Source organism: Triturus cristatus, chromosome 12 (genome assembly GCF_964204655.1).
Source record: "Triturus cristatus chromosome 12, aTriCri1.1, whole genome shotgun sequence".
Taxonomy (NCBI): Eukaryota; Metazoa; Chordata; class Amphibia; order Caudata; family Salamandridae; genus Triturus; species Triturus cristatus.
The window spans coordinates 775,360,230-775,374,266 of record NC_140595.1 but is presented as its reverse complement, the minus strand read 5'-3'; the positions used below and the strand labels follow the sequence as shown (position 1 = coordinate 775,374,266).

The 14,037-nt window shown below is 47.5% G+C and overlaps 1 protein-coding gene across 1 annotated transcript in view; it reads right to left on the bottom strand.

The window, feature by feature from the left end:
- The window catches only part of DNAH2 (dynein axonemal heavy chain 2), a 2,945,517-nt gene that overhangs the window by 1,138,695 nt on the left and 1,792,785 nt on the right, over positions 1–14,037 (bottom strand). Inside the window, exon 53 of the mRNA XM_085638712.1 lies at positions 10,995–11,080. Within this exon, the coding sequence (XP_085494838.1) occupies positions 10,995–11,080 (86 nt within the window). The remainder of the gene's footprint in view (positions 1–10,994; positions 11,081–14,037) is intronic.

The following is a 14,037-nucleotide window of genomic DNA, read 5'->3' as shown; positions in this document are numbered from 1 at the left end:
AGTCAAGGCCTCGTTGAAAGACAGCAAGGGTTCCGAGGTAGAGATACCAGGTTATCAGACCTCTGTCACGTCATTAGTCTTGACTGCCACCGTATGAAGCTGCAGGTCCAAGACCTCCACAGCCCTATGCACCACCATTGCAAAAGAAGCCCTCTCCTCCGTAACCAGGTTAGGAGGAAACCCCATGCCAGTATCTGGAGAGGGTTCCAGGCCGCTGGCATCACCCAGGTCCTCCTACCAGTCCAGTTCTTGATTTGGTTGCGGGATTTCTTATGTTTGCCGATGACACCCTGCTCCTTTCCCAGACTCTTTCTGGGTTACAAGCGGCTCTGAATGTATTTTCCAACTTCTGCTCTGACTTTGACCTGCTAGTTAACGTTTCCAAAACCAAATACATGGTTTTTAACAAAGGAAGATGTGTGAAAGGTCGTGTGCTCATGAACAACGACATTCTTGAACGCACCAACGTTATGACCTACTTGGGGGTAGTCTTTGAAAACAAGCTGAACTGGGGGCCACAAATAGATGCTCTATCACTTAAATTTGCACAGCTCTCAGGGTGCTTGGTAAAAGAACAAAAGCAATCCCAGTCGAAGATGATAGGCCCCCCATTAAAATTTATAATGCAAGAATCAATTCAGCGATCCTATATGGCGCTGAACTTTGGGGTTTTGCCGATCTATCTCCCCTGGTCAAGGCGCAATACAAAGTCCTCAGGAAGCTTACTGGTCTCCCATGTTCCACTCCAGTTAAACCGCTCCTATTGGACCTTGGTTGTCATCCTTTTGACGACATTGCTAGGTTTAGACCACTGGCATTCTGGAGGAGATTATGGACGGTCCCGGAATTAGGCCTCTATGCTAAGGCATTCCTGGATGTCCGTTCTATTTTGGGAGCAAGTAACATCAACTGGTTTAGGCAAGTCCGCCAACTTTTGGAATCTATGGGACTGGGCACCCTCTGGACCGATCCGGCTAATAACCTTTTCCCACCTAAAAAACATTTTAAAAGCCTCTACTGGTCAATGGTGCACCAAAAACATCTATCCTCAGTCCCAGTTGAATCCCTGTCTGGCAGGTTTTTCGAGTTTAAAAAAGTACCCTTTTTAGAAGCTTACTGGGACACAATTACCAGGCCCAGCGACAGGAAACTTTACCACCAATTTAGGGTTGGCACCCTACCAACTAACTCATTTACAAAAAAATGGAAGGGAATGTTCAGCGATTCCTGCAGCTGGTGTACTGATTGTGTCGACTCAGTGGGCCACATATTTTTCGCTTGCCCGGCATATGTTGCCCCCCGGGCCAAATGGCTTAAACCTATTTGCCGCACATTGGGAACTAGACTGGGGTTCGTAGCACTAAGAATTCTGAGATCTGACACAAGCGAATGTGTCGTAGTTGCTGTGGCCAAATTTCTGGGTTGGGTTTGGGTCATTAGAAATAGGAGGCTTTAGTTTTTAGTGTATTGTTAATTCTTGATTTTATATGTGTCAACTGAACTTGTTCTTATTACTTATCCTGATTGTAATCCTTTTTAATCTGTCTTTTTTGATGAAACATTCGATAATAAAGACAAATGAAATTAAATGAATGGTTGCGGGATTTCTAAGGGATCCTGCTGCCCCTCCCAATCATCAACATCCATCCCTAGCCATTCAGAATAGGCCAGGGACCGCTACCTCAAAGACTTTGGTGCCATGGCCCAGCAATCGGGGCACGACTTTGTGTCATGGTCGTGCTCCAGGCACTAAAGACACACCATATGGGGGTCCGTGACCAACATGGCGCGGTGAGATGCGCTGCGCGGCTTGAACCCCGAGGTCTTCTTGCTGGACATACCTACACCCAAAAAGTACTTGACAAAAAGTGGAAAAAAGTGACAGGGGGTAGCTCTCTTTGACGGATCTGCGCGCTGGGGGATGGGGGGGGGGGTCGCCTATATAGACAATGCGGACGTCATCACGACGACAAACCAGACACCTACAGCATCACGCAGAGTCGACCGACACCACCTATCGGTGCACAGGGGAACTGCTATTAAAGATATTCTGGATCCAGCCTGACACTTGGAAATTCAAAGGTAAGGAATCTGCGGTTAGATGTCTCTATCAAATAAAAGGCATCACAGTAATCGATTCTAGATAGTAGAAGGGCGACAGCTACCGTTTTCCTAAGTTCAAAAGCAAAAAATGTAAATACTTTCCTCAGGGTTTTCAAGAGATAGAAACACGAAGTGACTTGATTGATTTGGTCTGCAAAGTTCAGCTTGTTGTCAAAATAGACTCAGAGGTTTTCCACTTTCCTGACCGGACAGGGCAAGTTGCCTAGCTCATGAGGCAACCAAATAGGGGACCAGAATGAAGTATTGCGACCAAAAAAAAAGAAACTCAGTTTTCTCTGAGCTGAGTTTAAGACCGTTTTTGTTCATCCATTTTTCCACCTCCTGCACACAATTACAGAAGTGTGTGGCTACCTCTACCAGGTCAGTGGAAATGGAGAACACTATCTGGGTGTCATCAGCATAGGACACTGTAGAGAACCCAAAAGAATGGATTTGCATTGACAAGGGGGTACAGAAGACATTAAACAATATTAGTGCTTTATAAGAAAGCAGGATCGGCTTTCATGGTCACCCCCACTTTTTGCTGGTGTCATTATGTTTTACTGACTAGTCTGACTGGGATTCAGCTAATCAGAACCCCAGTCTCTGTGCTTCTTCCCTAAATTGGACATGGTGAGTACTTAGGTCAGATTGCCTAACTGGTGTACCCCGATAAGTCCCTAGTATATAGTACTAACATACCCAGGGCATAGGTACACCAGGGGTCTCCCATGGGCTGAAGCATGTATTATGCCACCCATGAGAGACCACTCAAATTTTGACTACATTCCTGCCATTGCAGTATGTGTAAGCTGGTGCTAGCACCACTTACGACAGATAGGTTTCCTTATATCTGAGGTCAGTGCACTTAAAACCTAAAAGTCACCCCTAAGATAGGCCTTTCAATTCTGAAGGCAGGGTGCTTGGTTCTAAGTGTGAGCATCCCCCTGAATGAGCAGGACAGCCCTACAACCTTCGGAGTCCATTCTCCCAGGTTGTAAGTGCATCAGCCATTATGATACATAGAGTAGCCATGCGTCATTACACGATGACCATCTCTAAACTGGCTGTAACAAACCCGTTCATGTTTGGTATCAAACATGTTGGAATCATACCTAAAACACCATAAACGGTGGGGGAATTATGATTCCATGCACTGTAAAGCTCCTCCGGGAGGCCCTCAGTGCTCTCAGTACTAGTCTTACAGAAAGGGTCAGCAAACACGGCTGCTGCCAACCAGATACATGTTTCTGCCATCCTGCTGCTGAGCCAAGCTCGAGCAGGGGAAGGCAGAAGAATAGATGTCCTATCACAGGGAGGTGTGACCACCTCCCAGACAGGGTTTAGGGTATTGGGGCAGGGTGGGGGCCGCTTGCCAGAGCCACTGAGACCGCTTGAAGGGCACATTTGGTGCCCTCCTTGCATACTCCAGTTCAAACCAGCTCTGGGAGCCGTTGGCTCCCGCTCTGGTGCGAAACTGGACAGAGGACATGGGAGTATCCTCCCCACAGTCCAAACTCCTCTCCTGGGAAGGAACCCTGAAACGTCCCAACCCTTTCCTTAGGGTACTTAAGGGCTTACCTGTAGGTGGGTCCCAAGCTTCGTCGTGGGACAAGATTCATATCAAGGCACCACTTCTTCTTTGACCGTCTGGGCACTCTGGACTTCACTGGACTCCGCTCTGGGTATCGAGACTGCAACTGGGAAGACTCCTGCTGCTCCTTGTCTCGTCGCCCTGCTCTTATGCTGCAACGTCCATGCCTGTGCTCCCTACAGGAATCTTCCAAGTCCTGTGAGCATCAAAGACACCTGAAGGAATCTCTCTTGAAGAGAAGGAGTCACTTCTCTGCATCTGCAGGCACCGCAACAAAGCTGATCGGTCTACTGATCCTGGGCTCCCACGGACTCCAAAAAGCTCAGCAACATAGGTGGTGGTTCTTGATATCCCTCGAGGCCTACCCTGTCCTCTCAAGTTTTAGGCCAGTATCCCTCATCGGACCTGCAGGAACCGAACATCTGTGCACCGCATCGACTTGCCGTTGCAAAGGCTTGTTGGCTGTCTTCCTCAGAGATCTCCAGGCTCCAAGTAGCCTCCACCTTAAGCATCACCTGTGACCAAGATCTTCATCCTCTGCTTGAAGGTACTTCCTAACTTGAATCCAGCTTCGGATTCCACTGGACACTTTCCACTTCTTCACCAGCAGCATCTTCCTGAAGTCCTCCATTAAATTTGGTGACAGTTTCCGACGCCGGTTCGCACCCATGCACCTGGCTTCCCTGGTGTAGGTATCCTTGTTCCTAAGATATCCACGGATGGGGTGGCTCTCCAACCTTCTGTCTTGTACGGGGTTTCTTTAGGGTCCACTGGGAATGGTCCTCCTTCTTTAAAATTGCAACCATGACTTACCCATTGACTTGAATTGAGCACGCAGTCGTGTTCCCACACTGCACATGTCCTCCATGCGGTTCCTGGCTACTTAACTCGGGTGGTTCCTTGGGTCCCCAGCACTTCTACGTCTTCTGGGTATACTCTTGACTTGAATTGTGTTTCGCATCCCACTATTTTATTATATGGCGAGGCCCCCCCTCCCCCCCCGGTGACCACTGTGTAATACGTGCTTCTTACCTGTTTTCTTTGCAAAGTATTGTGTGCATTTCATATATCTCCGGTTAGGAGATATTTGTATTGTGTTAGGGTGGGCCTTATAATAAATACATATTTTTATAAATACACTGTGTGGTTCTTTTTCACTTAATCTATACTGTGAGAAGTTGGCCTGGTATATGCTGTCCACTAATTAAAGTGGACACCTTGCACCAGTTCAAACGACCCTTATGAAGTATGAGGTCAAAGATAACCTTTAGAAAGCTATCCTAGTGGTAGCTGTGGAGAGCAGCCTTCAGGCTTAATCTTGAAGGAATGTAAAGCAGCTTGTTTTACCTCCTGAATTAATCAAATGAAAGGAGAAACACACAGTAGTTATATAAAAATATGTATTTATTAATATAACACTCTGGTATCCTCTACCCAACGATCGAACACAAAGCACACAATACGATATCAATAGAACAGTTGTAATTAGCACAATATACAGTGGGCTCCAGGGGGAGACCAAACCATAAACTAAAATAGTGGTATAACAACCATAACTTGGGTCAAGACAAGGTCCGGAGCACGTAGAATCGCTGAGACCCCAAGGAACCACCCAAAGTGAGTAGATGGGGGCCCCACGGAGGACGGGTACAGTGTGCTAACACGCCCGCGGGCTCTGTACAACTCAATGGGAAAGTCCCGGTTGCAATTTTACAGTTTAAGGACCCTTCTAGGAGGACTTTGAGGAAACCCTTTGGAACGTAAGAGGTTGGAGAGCCACCCCACTCGTGGATACCAAAGTACCCGAGTTACTTATCCGAGAGGAGCCGGGTGCGTAGGATTGAAGTGGCATCGGAAACTGCCGTCGTTCTCTAAGGAAAGGCTTCGAAGAAGTGCTGCTGTCGTGAAGATGAAAAGGGTCCAGTGGAATCCAAGGATGGATTCTTGAAGAAAGGAACCTGAAAGCAGAGGGGACAGAGTCTGGGTCTCTTCAGCGAGACCAGGGGCTCGGGAGACGATGCCCACCGATGTCGGGTGCTTCAGGTTCGAAGAAAGGATGCTTGTCTCTGCAGCCACGAGGACCAGGAGACGTCGACGATGACCAGGAGCCAGATGCGAACTGTCCCACAAATGATGCCGAGTGCTGAGGTGTCGGTGTCTGGCTGGGGCACCAACAAGCCTTGGCAAAAGCAACCCATGCAGGAAGGTCAAGCAGGTTTAAGGTGTGGACCAGCAAGGTCCTGGAGACTCACCAAGCAGTGGGGAGCCAGGGCACATCTGGAGCAACCAGGAAAGCTTAACAGAATTCAAGATGAACCTCAGGAGGACCCACAGGCCGAATGACCAGGAGTCGCGAGGGAACCTCGAGCAAGATCACAAAGTACCAGCCCACGGAGCACTCCGTGCGAAGAGGCCACAGTTCGTTGGTGGAAATACTGCTCAGGGTCAGGACTACACGGAGTCCAATTCCCAAGCTCCAGAATCGCCAACAAGCATATGCACTTGCAAATAGCCGCGGTGCACAGCGGTTCGGGTTATGCAGCCCCCACGAGGGATACTGCCCTCAAACTTGCTGAGAGGGCAGATCAACCTCAGGGACCTTCAAAACCCACCTCCTGTGTTGCTAGAGTCTTCAGAGTCCACAGGAGCCCGGTAGCAGCAGACCGGTCATTTGCATGGAGGTGCATGCGAAATCAGAGGAGTGATTCCTTCACCCCAAGGGAGATTCTTAAGTTGTCCTTAGTGCACCACAGGTCCTGCACGGAGCCTGTATGGAGCAAGGGCACAGACAAAGCTTTGGATGGAGAGGGATATGAAGTCAGGCGCAGTCGAAGTCCAGAGTGTCCAGACGGTCGAAGGTCAGTGGTTTCTTCTTGTAGAATCTTGTCCACGTAAAATCTAAAGAGCTACAGTAAGGTAAGCCCTTTTGTACCCACAGGAGAGCATTGTACAGATTCGGGGGAACCTCCTAGGGGAGGGTCAGGACAGAGGGGAGGCTACTCCTATGTCCTTTGCCCAGTTTCGCACCAGAGCAGGAGCCAACGGCTCCCAGAACTGGTTTGAGCTGGACTATGCACAGGGACACCAAATGTGCCCCAGGTGCAGACTTTCAGGCACCCACCCAGACCCAATATACTAAATCCTGTATGGGAGGCGGTCACACCTCCCTGTGACAGGATGCCTACTGTGCTGCCTTCCTCTGCTCGAGCTTGACCCCACGAAGCTCACTTCAGAAGAGTGGAATCATACCTCTCACACCGGTTACCGGTGTGAAGGTATGATTTCAAGGTGTTTGATACCAAACACAACATGTTTTATTTCAGCCGTTTTCGTGATAGCATTTACCGCAAGGTTATAATGCACCTCTACCTATATGTCTGGCTGAGTCACAGACAACCCGGGAGAATGGTCTCCGAAGGCTGCAGAGGGGCTCTGCACATGCAGGGGCACCCTCTTACGTAAAACCCAGCAACCTGCCTTCAGGATTGTTAAGGCCTGCTACAGGGGTGACTTATAAGTTTTAAGAGTAGTGACCTATCGATATAGTGAACCTATATCTAAAGTAGGTGGTGAAAGCACCAACTTACACAGGTTGCAGTAGCAGACCTGTAGTTCCATTTTGCATGGCCTTTCATGGGTGGCATAATACATGCTTCAGCCCATGGGGGGCCTCTGGGGTACTTATGCCCTGGGTACATGGGTACCATATACTAGGGACTCATAAGGGCACCCCAGTATCCAATCTGGAGTGTACCAAAAAACATGTATACCAGTTTAAAGGAAAAAGCAGATAGACTGGGGTCCTGCTGAGTAGGATCTCAGTCAAACTAGTCAAAAACAGTGCAACATCAAGCAAAAAGTGGGGGTAACCATAAGAAATAGATCCTACTTTCCTACATATACCAATAAGATTATACTCTGGAAAAAAAAGCTGCTTTACACTCCTTCTAGACTAGCCTGAATGCTGCTCTCCACAGCTACCACTTAGAGAGCTTTCTAGGGTTGTCTAAGACTAAAATCACCATAAGGGTTGTTTGGATTAGTGCTGGGTGCTACACTTACATAGGTGACCACCATATACTAAGCCAGTTTCTCACACCTAGTATATGGTACTAAGGTACCCAGGGCATAGATGCACCTGGGGTCTCCCATGGGCTGCAGCATGTATTAGTCCACCCTTGAGAGACCACTCAAATTGAGACTACATTGCAGCCTGTGTGAATTGGTGCTAGCACTACTTACAACAGATATAAATTTCCTTATATCTGAGGTCACTGCACTTAAAACCTATAAGTCACCCCTAGGGCAGGACTTTGAATCCTGAAGGCAAGGAGCTAGGTTATAAGTGTGAGGGTGCCCTGCAGGATCAGGACACCCCCTACAAATGCTGGAGTTGATTTACCAGGCTTTGTAAGTGCGGTCAGCATTTTAATACATATTGTAGAAATCAAGTAAATTATGAGATGCCTAACTATATATTGGCTGCACCAAAACAGGTCGTATTTGGTATTAAACATGTTGGAATCCTACCACAACCCCGATTCCAGTGTTGGATGTAGGATCCTATGTAAAGGGGGTCTCTCCATGTTAGCCTTTCGGGGTCTAACAGCAAGCTAGTGCTACTGCCAACCACAGACACGATTCTGCCGTCCTGCTGCTGAGCTGAACTAGAGTAGGGGAAGGTGGAAAAATAGGTTTGCTGTCACAGGGAGGTGTAACCACCTCCCAGACAGGACTCAGTGTATTTGCTGGGGTGGGGGTGCTTGCCAGCCCCACCAGACCGCTCTGAAGGGCACATTTAGTGCCCTCCTTGCATCATCATAATAATAATAATAATAATAATAATAATAATAATAATAAAGACATTTATACAGCGCACAGCTACCTCGACTGAGGTGTCCCAGCGCTACTCCAGTGGGAACCAGTTCAGGGAGCTGTTGGCTCCCGGTCTGGAGCGGAACTGGCCAAATTACATCGGAGTATTCTCCCCTCTGTTCAGCCCCTTCTCTGGGAGGGATCGCTGAATCATCCCAACTCTTTCCCTAAGCTACTTAAGGGCTTACCTGTGGGTGGCTCTTCAGATCCGCCGTGGAACAAGATTCAGATCCGAAACTACTTCAACTTTTACCATCTGGGATCTTTGGACTTTGTTGGACTTCACATAGAAACCAAGACTGGACCAACAAAGATTCCTGCTGCTCCTGGTCTCGTTGTCCTGCCAGTCTTCGGCATCATCTGTGCCTGTGCTTCATCCAGGTTCTTCTCAAGGCCTGTGGGCATTAAAGACACCTGAAGAAATCTCCCTGGAAGTGAAGAAGTCACTCCCCTGCATCCGCAGGCAACACAACTAAGCTGACCGGTTTGCTGCTCCTGAAGCCACACGGACTTCAAAAGGCTCCACAACACAGGTGGAGGTACTACAACTCCATTGAGACCTGCACTGTCTTCTCTGCAAGTTTGAGGCTAGTATCCTTCGTCGGAACCGCTGGAACAGAACCCCTGTGAACCGTGTCGACTTGCCGTTGCCAAGGCTTGTTGGTTCTGTCCTCCAGAGATCTTTGCACTACAAGAAGCTCCAGCATCTCTTCCTACCAAGGTCTTTGTCCTCATCACATCCTTTACACCATGGGCCTGCATCTTTGGCGAGTTGCTCGAGGTCCTCTTGCGACTCCTGTGTCTTCGGCCTGTGGGTCCTCTTGAGGGTCTTCTTTGGGTTCAGCGGGCTCCTCTGCTTGCTCGGAGCTTACTCTGACTCTTCTGCACTTGGTGAGTCCCTTGGACCTTGCTAGTTCCAATGTTACACCTTTTTTGTTTACCATGTCTGTTGATGCTGCCAAGGCTTGTTGGTGCTCCCGCCAGACACCGACCCCCTGGTTCTCAACTTCCAACGTGGGACAGCTCGTGAATGACTCCTGGATTTACACAGCGTCGCTTGGTCCCACAGCTGCAGCGACAAGGTCAGTCAACTCTCCTGCATCTTCCGTCATCGGTGGTCATTGGTCTTCCATGTCTCCTGGTCACTCCCAAGTGGCATAGACTCTGTCCCCTCTGCTTGCACGTACTTCTCTTCAAGAATCCATCCTTGGATTCCACCAGACTCTTTCACCTTATTCACCAGCAGCATTTTTTCTGAAGTGCTCCATTGCGGTCTACAACAGTTTCACATACCATTTCTACTATTGCCTTAAAAAAACACACATCTTACTCTGTGGCCACCCCAGAACGTACGTAAGTGATGTAAGTAAGCTCTGGAAGTATGAAAGTAGGAAGCTGTTATTTAATTTCCCCCAGTAACACCTTACCCTGTGACCTCCACAGAGCCTGCGCACGTGGTGTGAGTAACCTCTGGAAGCATGAAAGTATGATGTTGTATAATGTCTCCCAGTTCTAAAAAAAAAACTATTTTTTCCATCCAGTTGTAAAGAGCCAGGGTTTTATACACTCTGGTTAAAAGGTCCAGGAAAGGCAAGCAGAAGACCCCCCTTGAACAAAATCGTCTTCTGTACAGACTGTTGCACTAGTGAGAAGAGCCCAACTCTGCATGCTGGTGTGGCACAATCAGGTCGAGCTAGTCGCCATTTCTGAAAAGCACTAATGCAAGTCTGTTGCACCAAGAGGTTGAACAAGAATCCCTCTCAGGGTGCAGGTTAAAAGACCAAGTCTCAGTTTGTTCTTGTGAATCTTGAAGTTGCACCACAGAGTTGAGGCCAGCTCCTCCTTAGGGTGGACTTTGACACAGTCATAGTATGAACAGGCATGCACATTTTCACACACACCCACCCTTGCAGAACAGTTCAGCTCCCATGATGTGAAGCTGGTACTCGAGTGGGGGGAGACCACCAAAATCAGCGAGTGGAGATCCCCAATACAAGAAGTGGAGGAGGCATGAAGGAGGGAGACTCTTCCCCATTCTGAATATGTAGCATCTAATAATTCCCTCCACCAAAGTTCAAAGTTTGACTCTGGCTTAGATTGTTGGCCAAAGCAACAACTGATCAGTTGATCTTGAGCTTGCTTACCTCCATTCACTTGACCGACATGAACACATGAACACAGGAAGGATAAATACTGAATAAACAAGGACAAGTGCACACACATACAAATATTCCAAGTATAATTTGAGTCAACTGGAAACAAGAATATTACAACCCCTCTGTACTTATATGTTTTTGATAGAGCTTTCCTTGTGCAGATAATTTACCCCCTGGTAGAATTCTGGCAGCTGATAAGAGATACATTATATCTAACATCTTGTGTCTAAGTCCGTGGTACAGAATTAGAAGTGTTGGGATACTACCTGAAGCATTCATGAATCCAGAGGCGTGTTATGGCAGCTTTGGTGTCATGGAAATCTCGATTGGCTCGCAGCATGCCCTGGAACACCTATGTGAAGAGAAGAGAATAGCTATAAAAAGAGAAGACAGCAGGCCTGCACCCCAAATTTTCTTACTGCTGCAGTGAGTTTAGATAGTATGAGATGTGTCCATGCCTTATTGGCTCCTAGATTTTTGATGATGTTAATATATATTATAGCCTTGACATATATTAAAATGGTACTAAAAGCCCGTTGTTCATTCCAGTCTCTAATTTGGGATATTTGTAGATGGAAAAGTGTCCATTGCACAGAAGGGGAGGCAGAAGGGTGGTGAGGAGAATCTGTAGTTAGCGTATCCAATAGAGGGAAAATGTTACCCAGTAGACATCTGTTTGTGGATTTTACTGCTGTTGATTCACATGCTGTGCGTACTTTCGCCATCAAGTATTGGGCCCAGCTGTTTGCAAGTTGTTTATCTTTGAAGAAGTCTTTCGAGTCACGAGGTTATACGATTCTTCCTCTTGCTGGTAATGCGCATGGACATCAACTCCACTGTTCAATTATTTTCTGCCATAAGGTGGGTGAGGATGGAGTGATGTTATGTAGAGATATATGTCCTTGCAAAAGTGATATTAATAGAAAGAATACTGCAACAGCCACAGGTGTACAGGGAGGGGGGTGCGGATGTGAATCTACACCACTACATGCCACAAACAGATGTCTACTGGATAAGTAACGGACATGTTACTTACTTTCGGTAACGCCTTATCTGGTAGGGACATGATCTAGCCACAGATGCCTTACCTTTAAGCTTCCAGGTGTCAGGCTGGATCTGGAAGATTTTTCTTAGCAGTACCCTTGTGCGCTGGTAGATGGTGTCATTCAACTCTGCGTGACATCGTGGGCATCCTGTTTGTCACCGCTGTGACATCCGCGTCATCCATATAACCACCACAGCGGCGTGCTGACTTCAGCACTTTTCACAACATTCCGCGCAAGAAGCGCGGAGCCATGTGGTAACTGGCCATGGTGGGTTAAAAACAACTCAGGCCATGAAGTGAAACCGGGGGGCTACTAGACGTAGATACAACTGCTCCAGATCCCTCTACACTGGAGGCTATCTATCATACGATATTAAAGCACCGGAATCAAACCCGCCAAGACAGTCACAAAGCTCAGTCTTCCCTAAGGAAGGTTCAAAGTGTGGTCAGGAAATTGACCAAATCATGCAACTCTATCGGGGAACGGATGACGGACCTTGAAACAAGAATAACCTTAACAAAGTCAGATCTAGTAGCTACACAGGCGCTAAACGAGGCTCATGAATCCCAGCTGGTTGATGTACAGTGGAAGCTGGAAGAACATGAAAACCGTCAGAGGCGTAACAACTTGTGCTTTTTTGGGGTTCCCCGAAGGAGTTGAGGGGTCGGACATCTGAACCTATTTAGTTTAATTATTAAGGGCTGCCCTCCCAGAGCTGACTGGCTGGAACTGGACACAGGAGTTGCAATGGGTTCACAGAGTTCCTTTTACGTTGAGGCATCAATTGAAAGAAGATTCTAAGCCACGGGCCATCCTAGTGTACTTCGGAAACTTTTTGTTGTGGCAAGCAATCTTTGAAAAGCTAGGCCTGAAACGAAGAGGTCCAGTGGGTGAGTCTCGTTTTTTGTGCGGCTGGATTTTTGCAACACTACAGTTGAGAGGCGCTGGGGGATAGGACAGCTGATAAATCCCTTTCAGGACAAAAATGCTCAAGCCTTCCTGGTTAACCCAGCACGGTTAAAAGTGATTTGGGGAGGGCAAATGCAATTTTATGTTTTGGAGATTAAGGCAAATTAATATCTGGAAGGTTTAACCCGTTCTGTGCCCATGATGAGCTGGACTCGTCATGGAGCACAGTCGCGATGTGCCCATGACGAGTCCAGCTCGTCATGACACCCACCCACGGGGGAAGCGCTGGCACTCCCCCGTGAGTGGTCGATCCTTTTTTTTTACTGGGAAGGCAGGGGAAGACCTTCCCCTGCCTCCCCCCGCCCCCGCGTCATCAATGACGTCAGCGCGCAAGTCGCGCTGACGTCATTGGAGGTTTCCCCTTTGTTCTCCGTCGCGCAGGAAGCCATTTGCTTCCTGCGCAACGGAGAAGAAAGGTGAGTTTTGGGGCTGGGGAGGGGGGATTTCCTTTTCTTTTTTGTGCTGGCAGCTGTCCCCCCCTCTCTTCCTATTATCCTCTTTCGATCTTGCTCCTCATTCACTGAAAACCGTAACTTGAAACGGTTAGCAATCGATTTCATTTAGTTGCTTCCCTGTGAAATGGATCCAAAAAAGAAAAACACTTGCGGGAAATGCCCTTTTTCTGACATTTTTCTATTCCAAAGTGCAGTGGGATGGAGAGATATCGAAGGTTAATATGAAAAATAAATACATAACTAAATAAAGCAAGCCAGAGGGGTTGCAAAGTGGCCAGATTGGTTTTATTTACATCCAAATACATCAGCCTCACTTTACAGACTTTGCCAGTGAAGCGCTACTTTCGTTTTCTCATCTTTCTTTGAACAGCATTGTTGTTCCCAGGTGGGAAAGTGTACCATTCCTGGAGGTACTGCAATACCTGGTTGATGGGTGGATTGGAAAACACGTGTACCATGGCTCTGTGTTTATGGATGTGGTCTTTTTATACCATACTGCTTACATTTTGTAAGGATATAAGCAATGGACATTGAAACGGTTCCCTTCAGGGCCCTCTAGTCATGTCCATAACTTTTCAGGTAAAACCACTCGCTGATTTCTGAATAGTGAGTGAGAGATCGTTAAGGTAACCATGTTGTTTCTGCTTACATTTCACATGCTTTGCATTCCCTATGAGTGGTTGCTTTTTTTTTATTTTTTAGGCAGCATATTACTCTTATCAAGTGCATAATTTGAATTGAGCCACATCCAAGTGTTTATAGCGGGCACAATTAGGTTATAGCTGAAGGCAGTGCGAGTTTCTCTCAGTGGGCAAGTATGGTGTTCAGTGGGGGAGGGA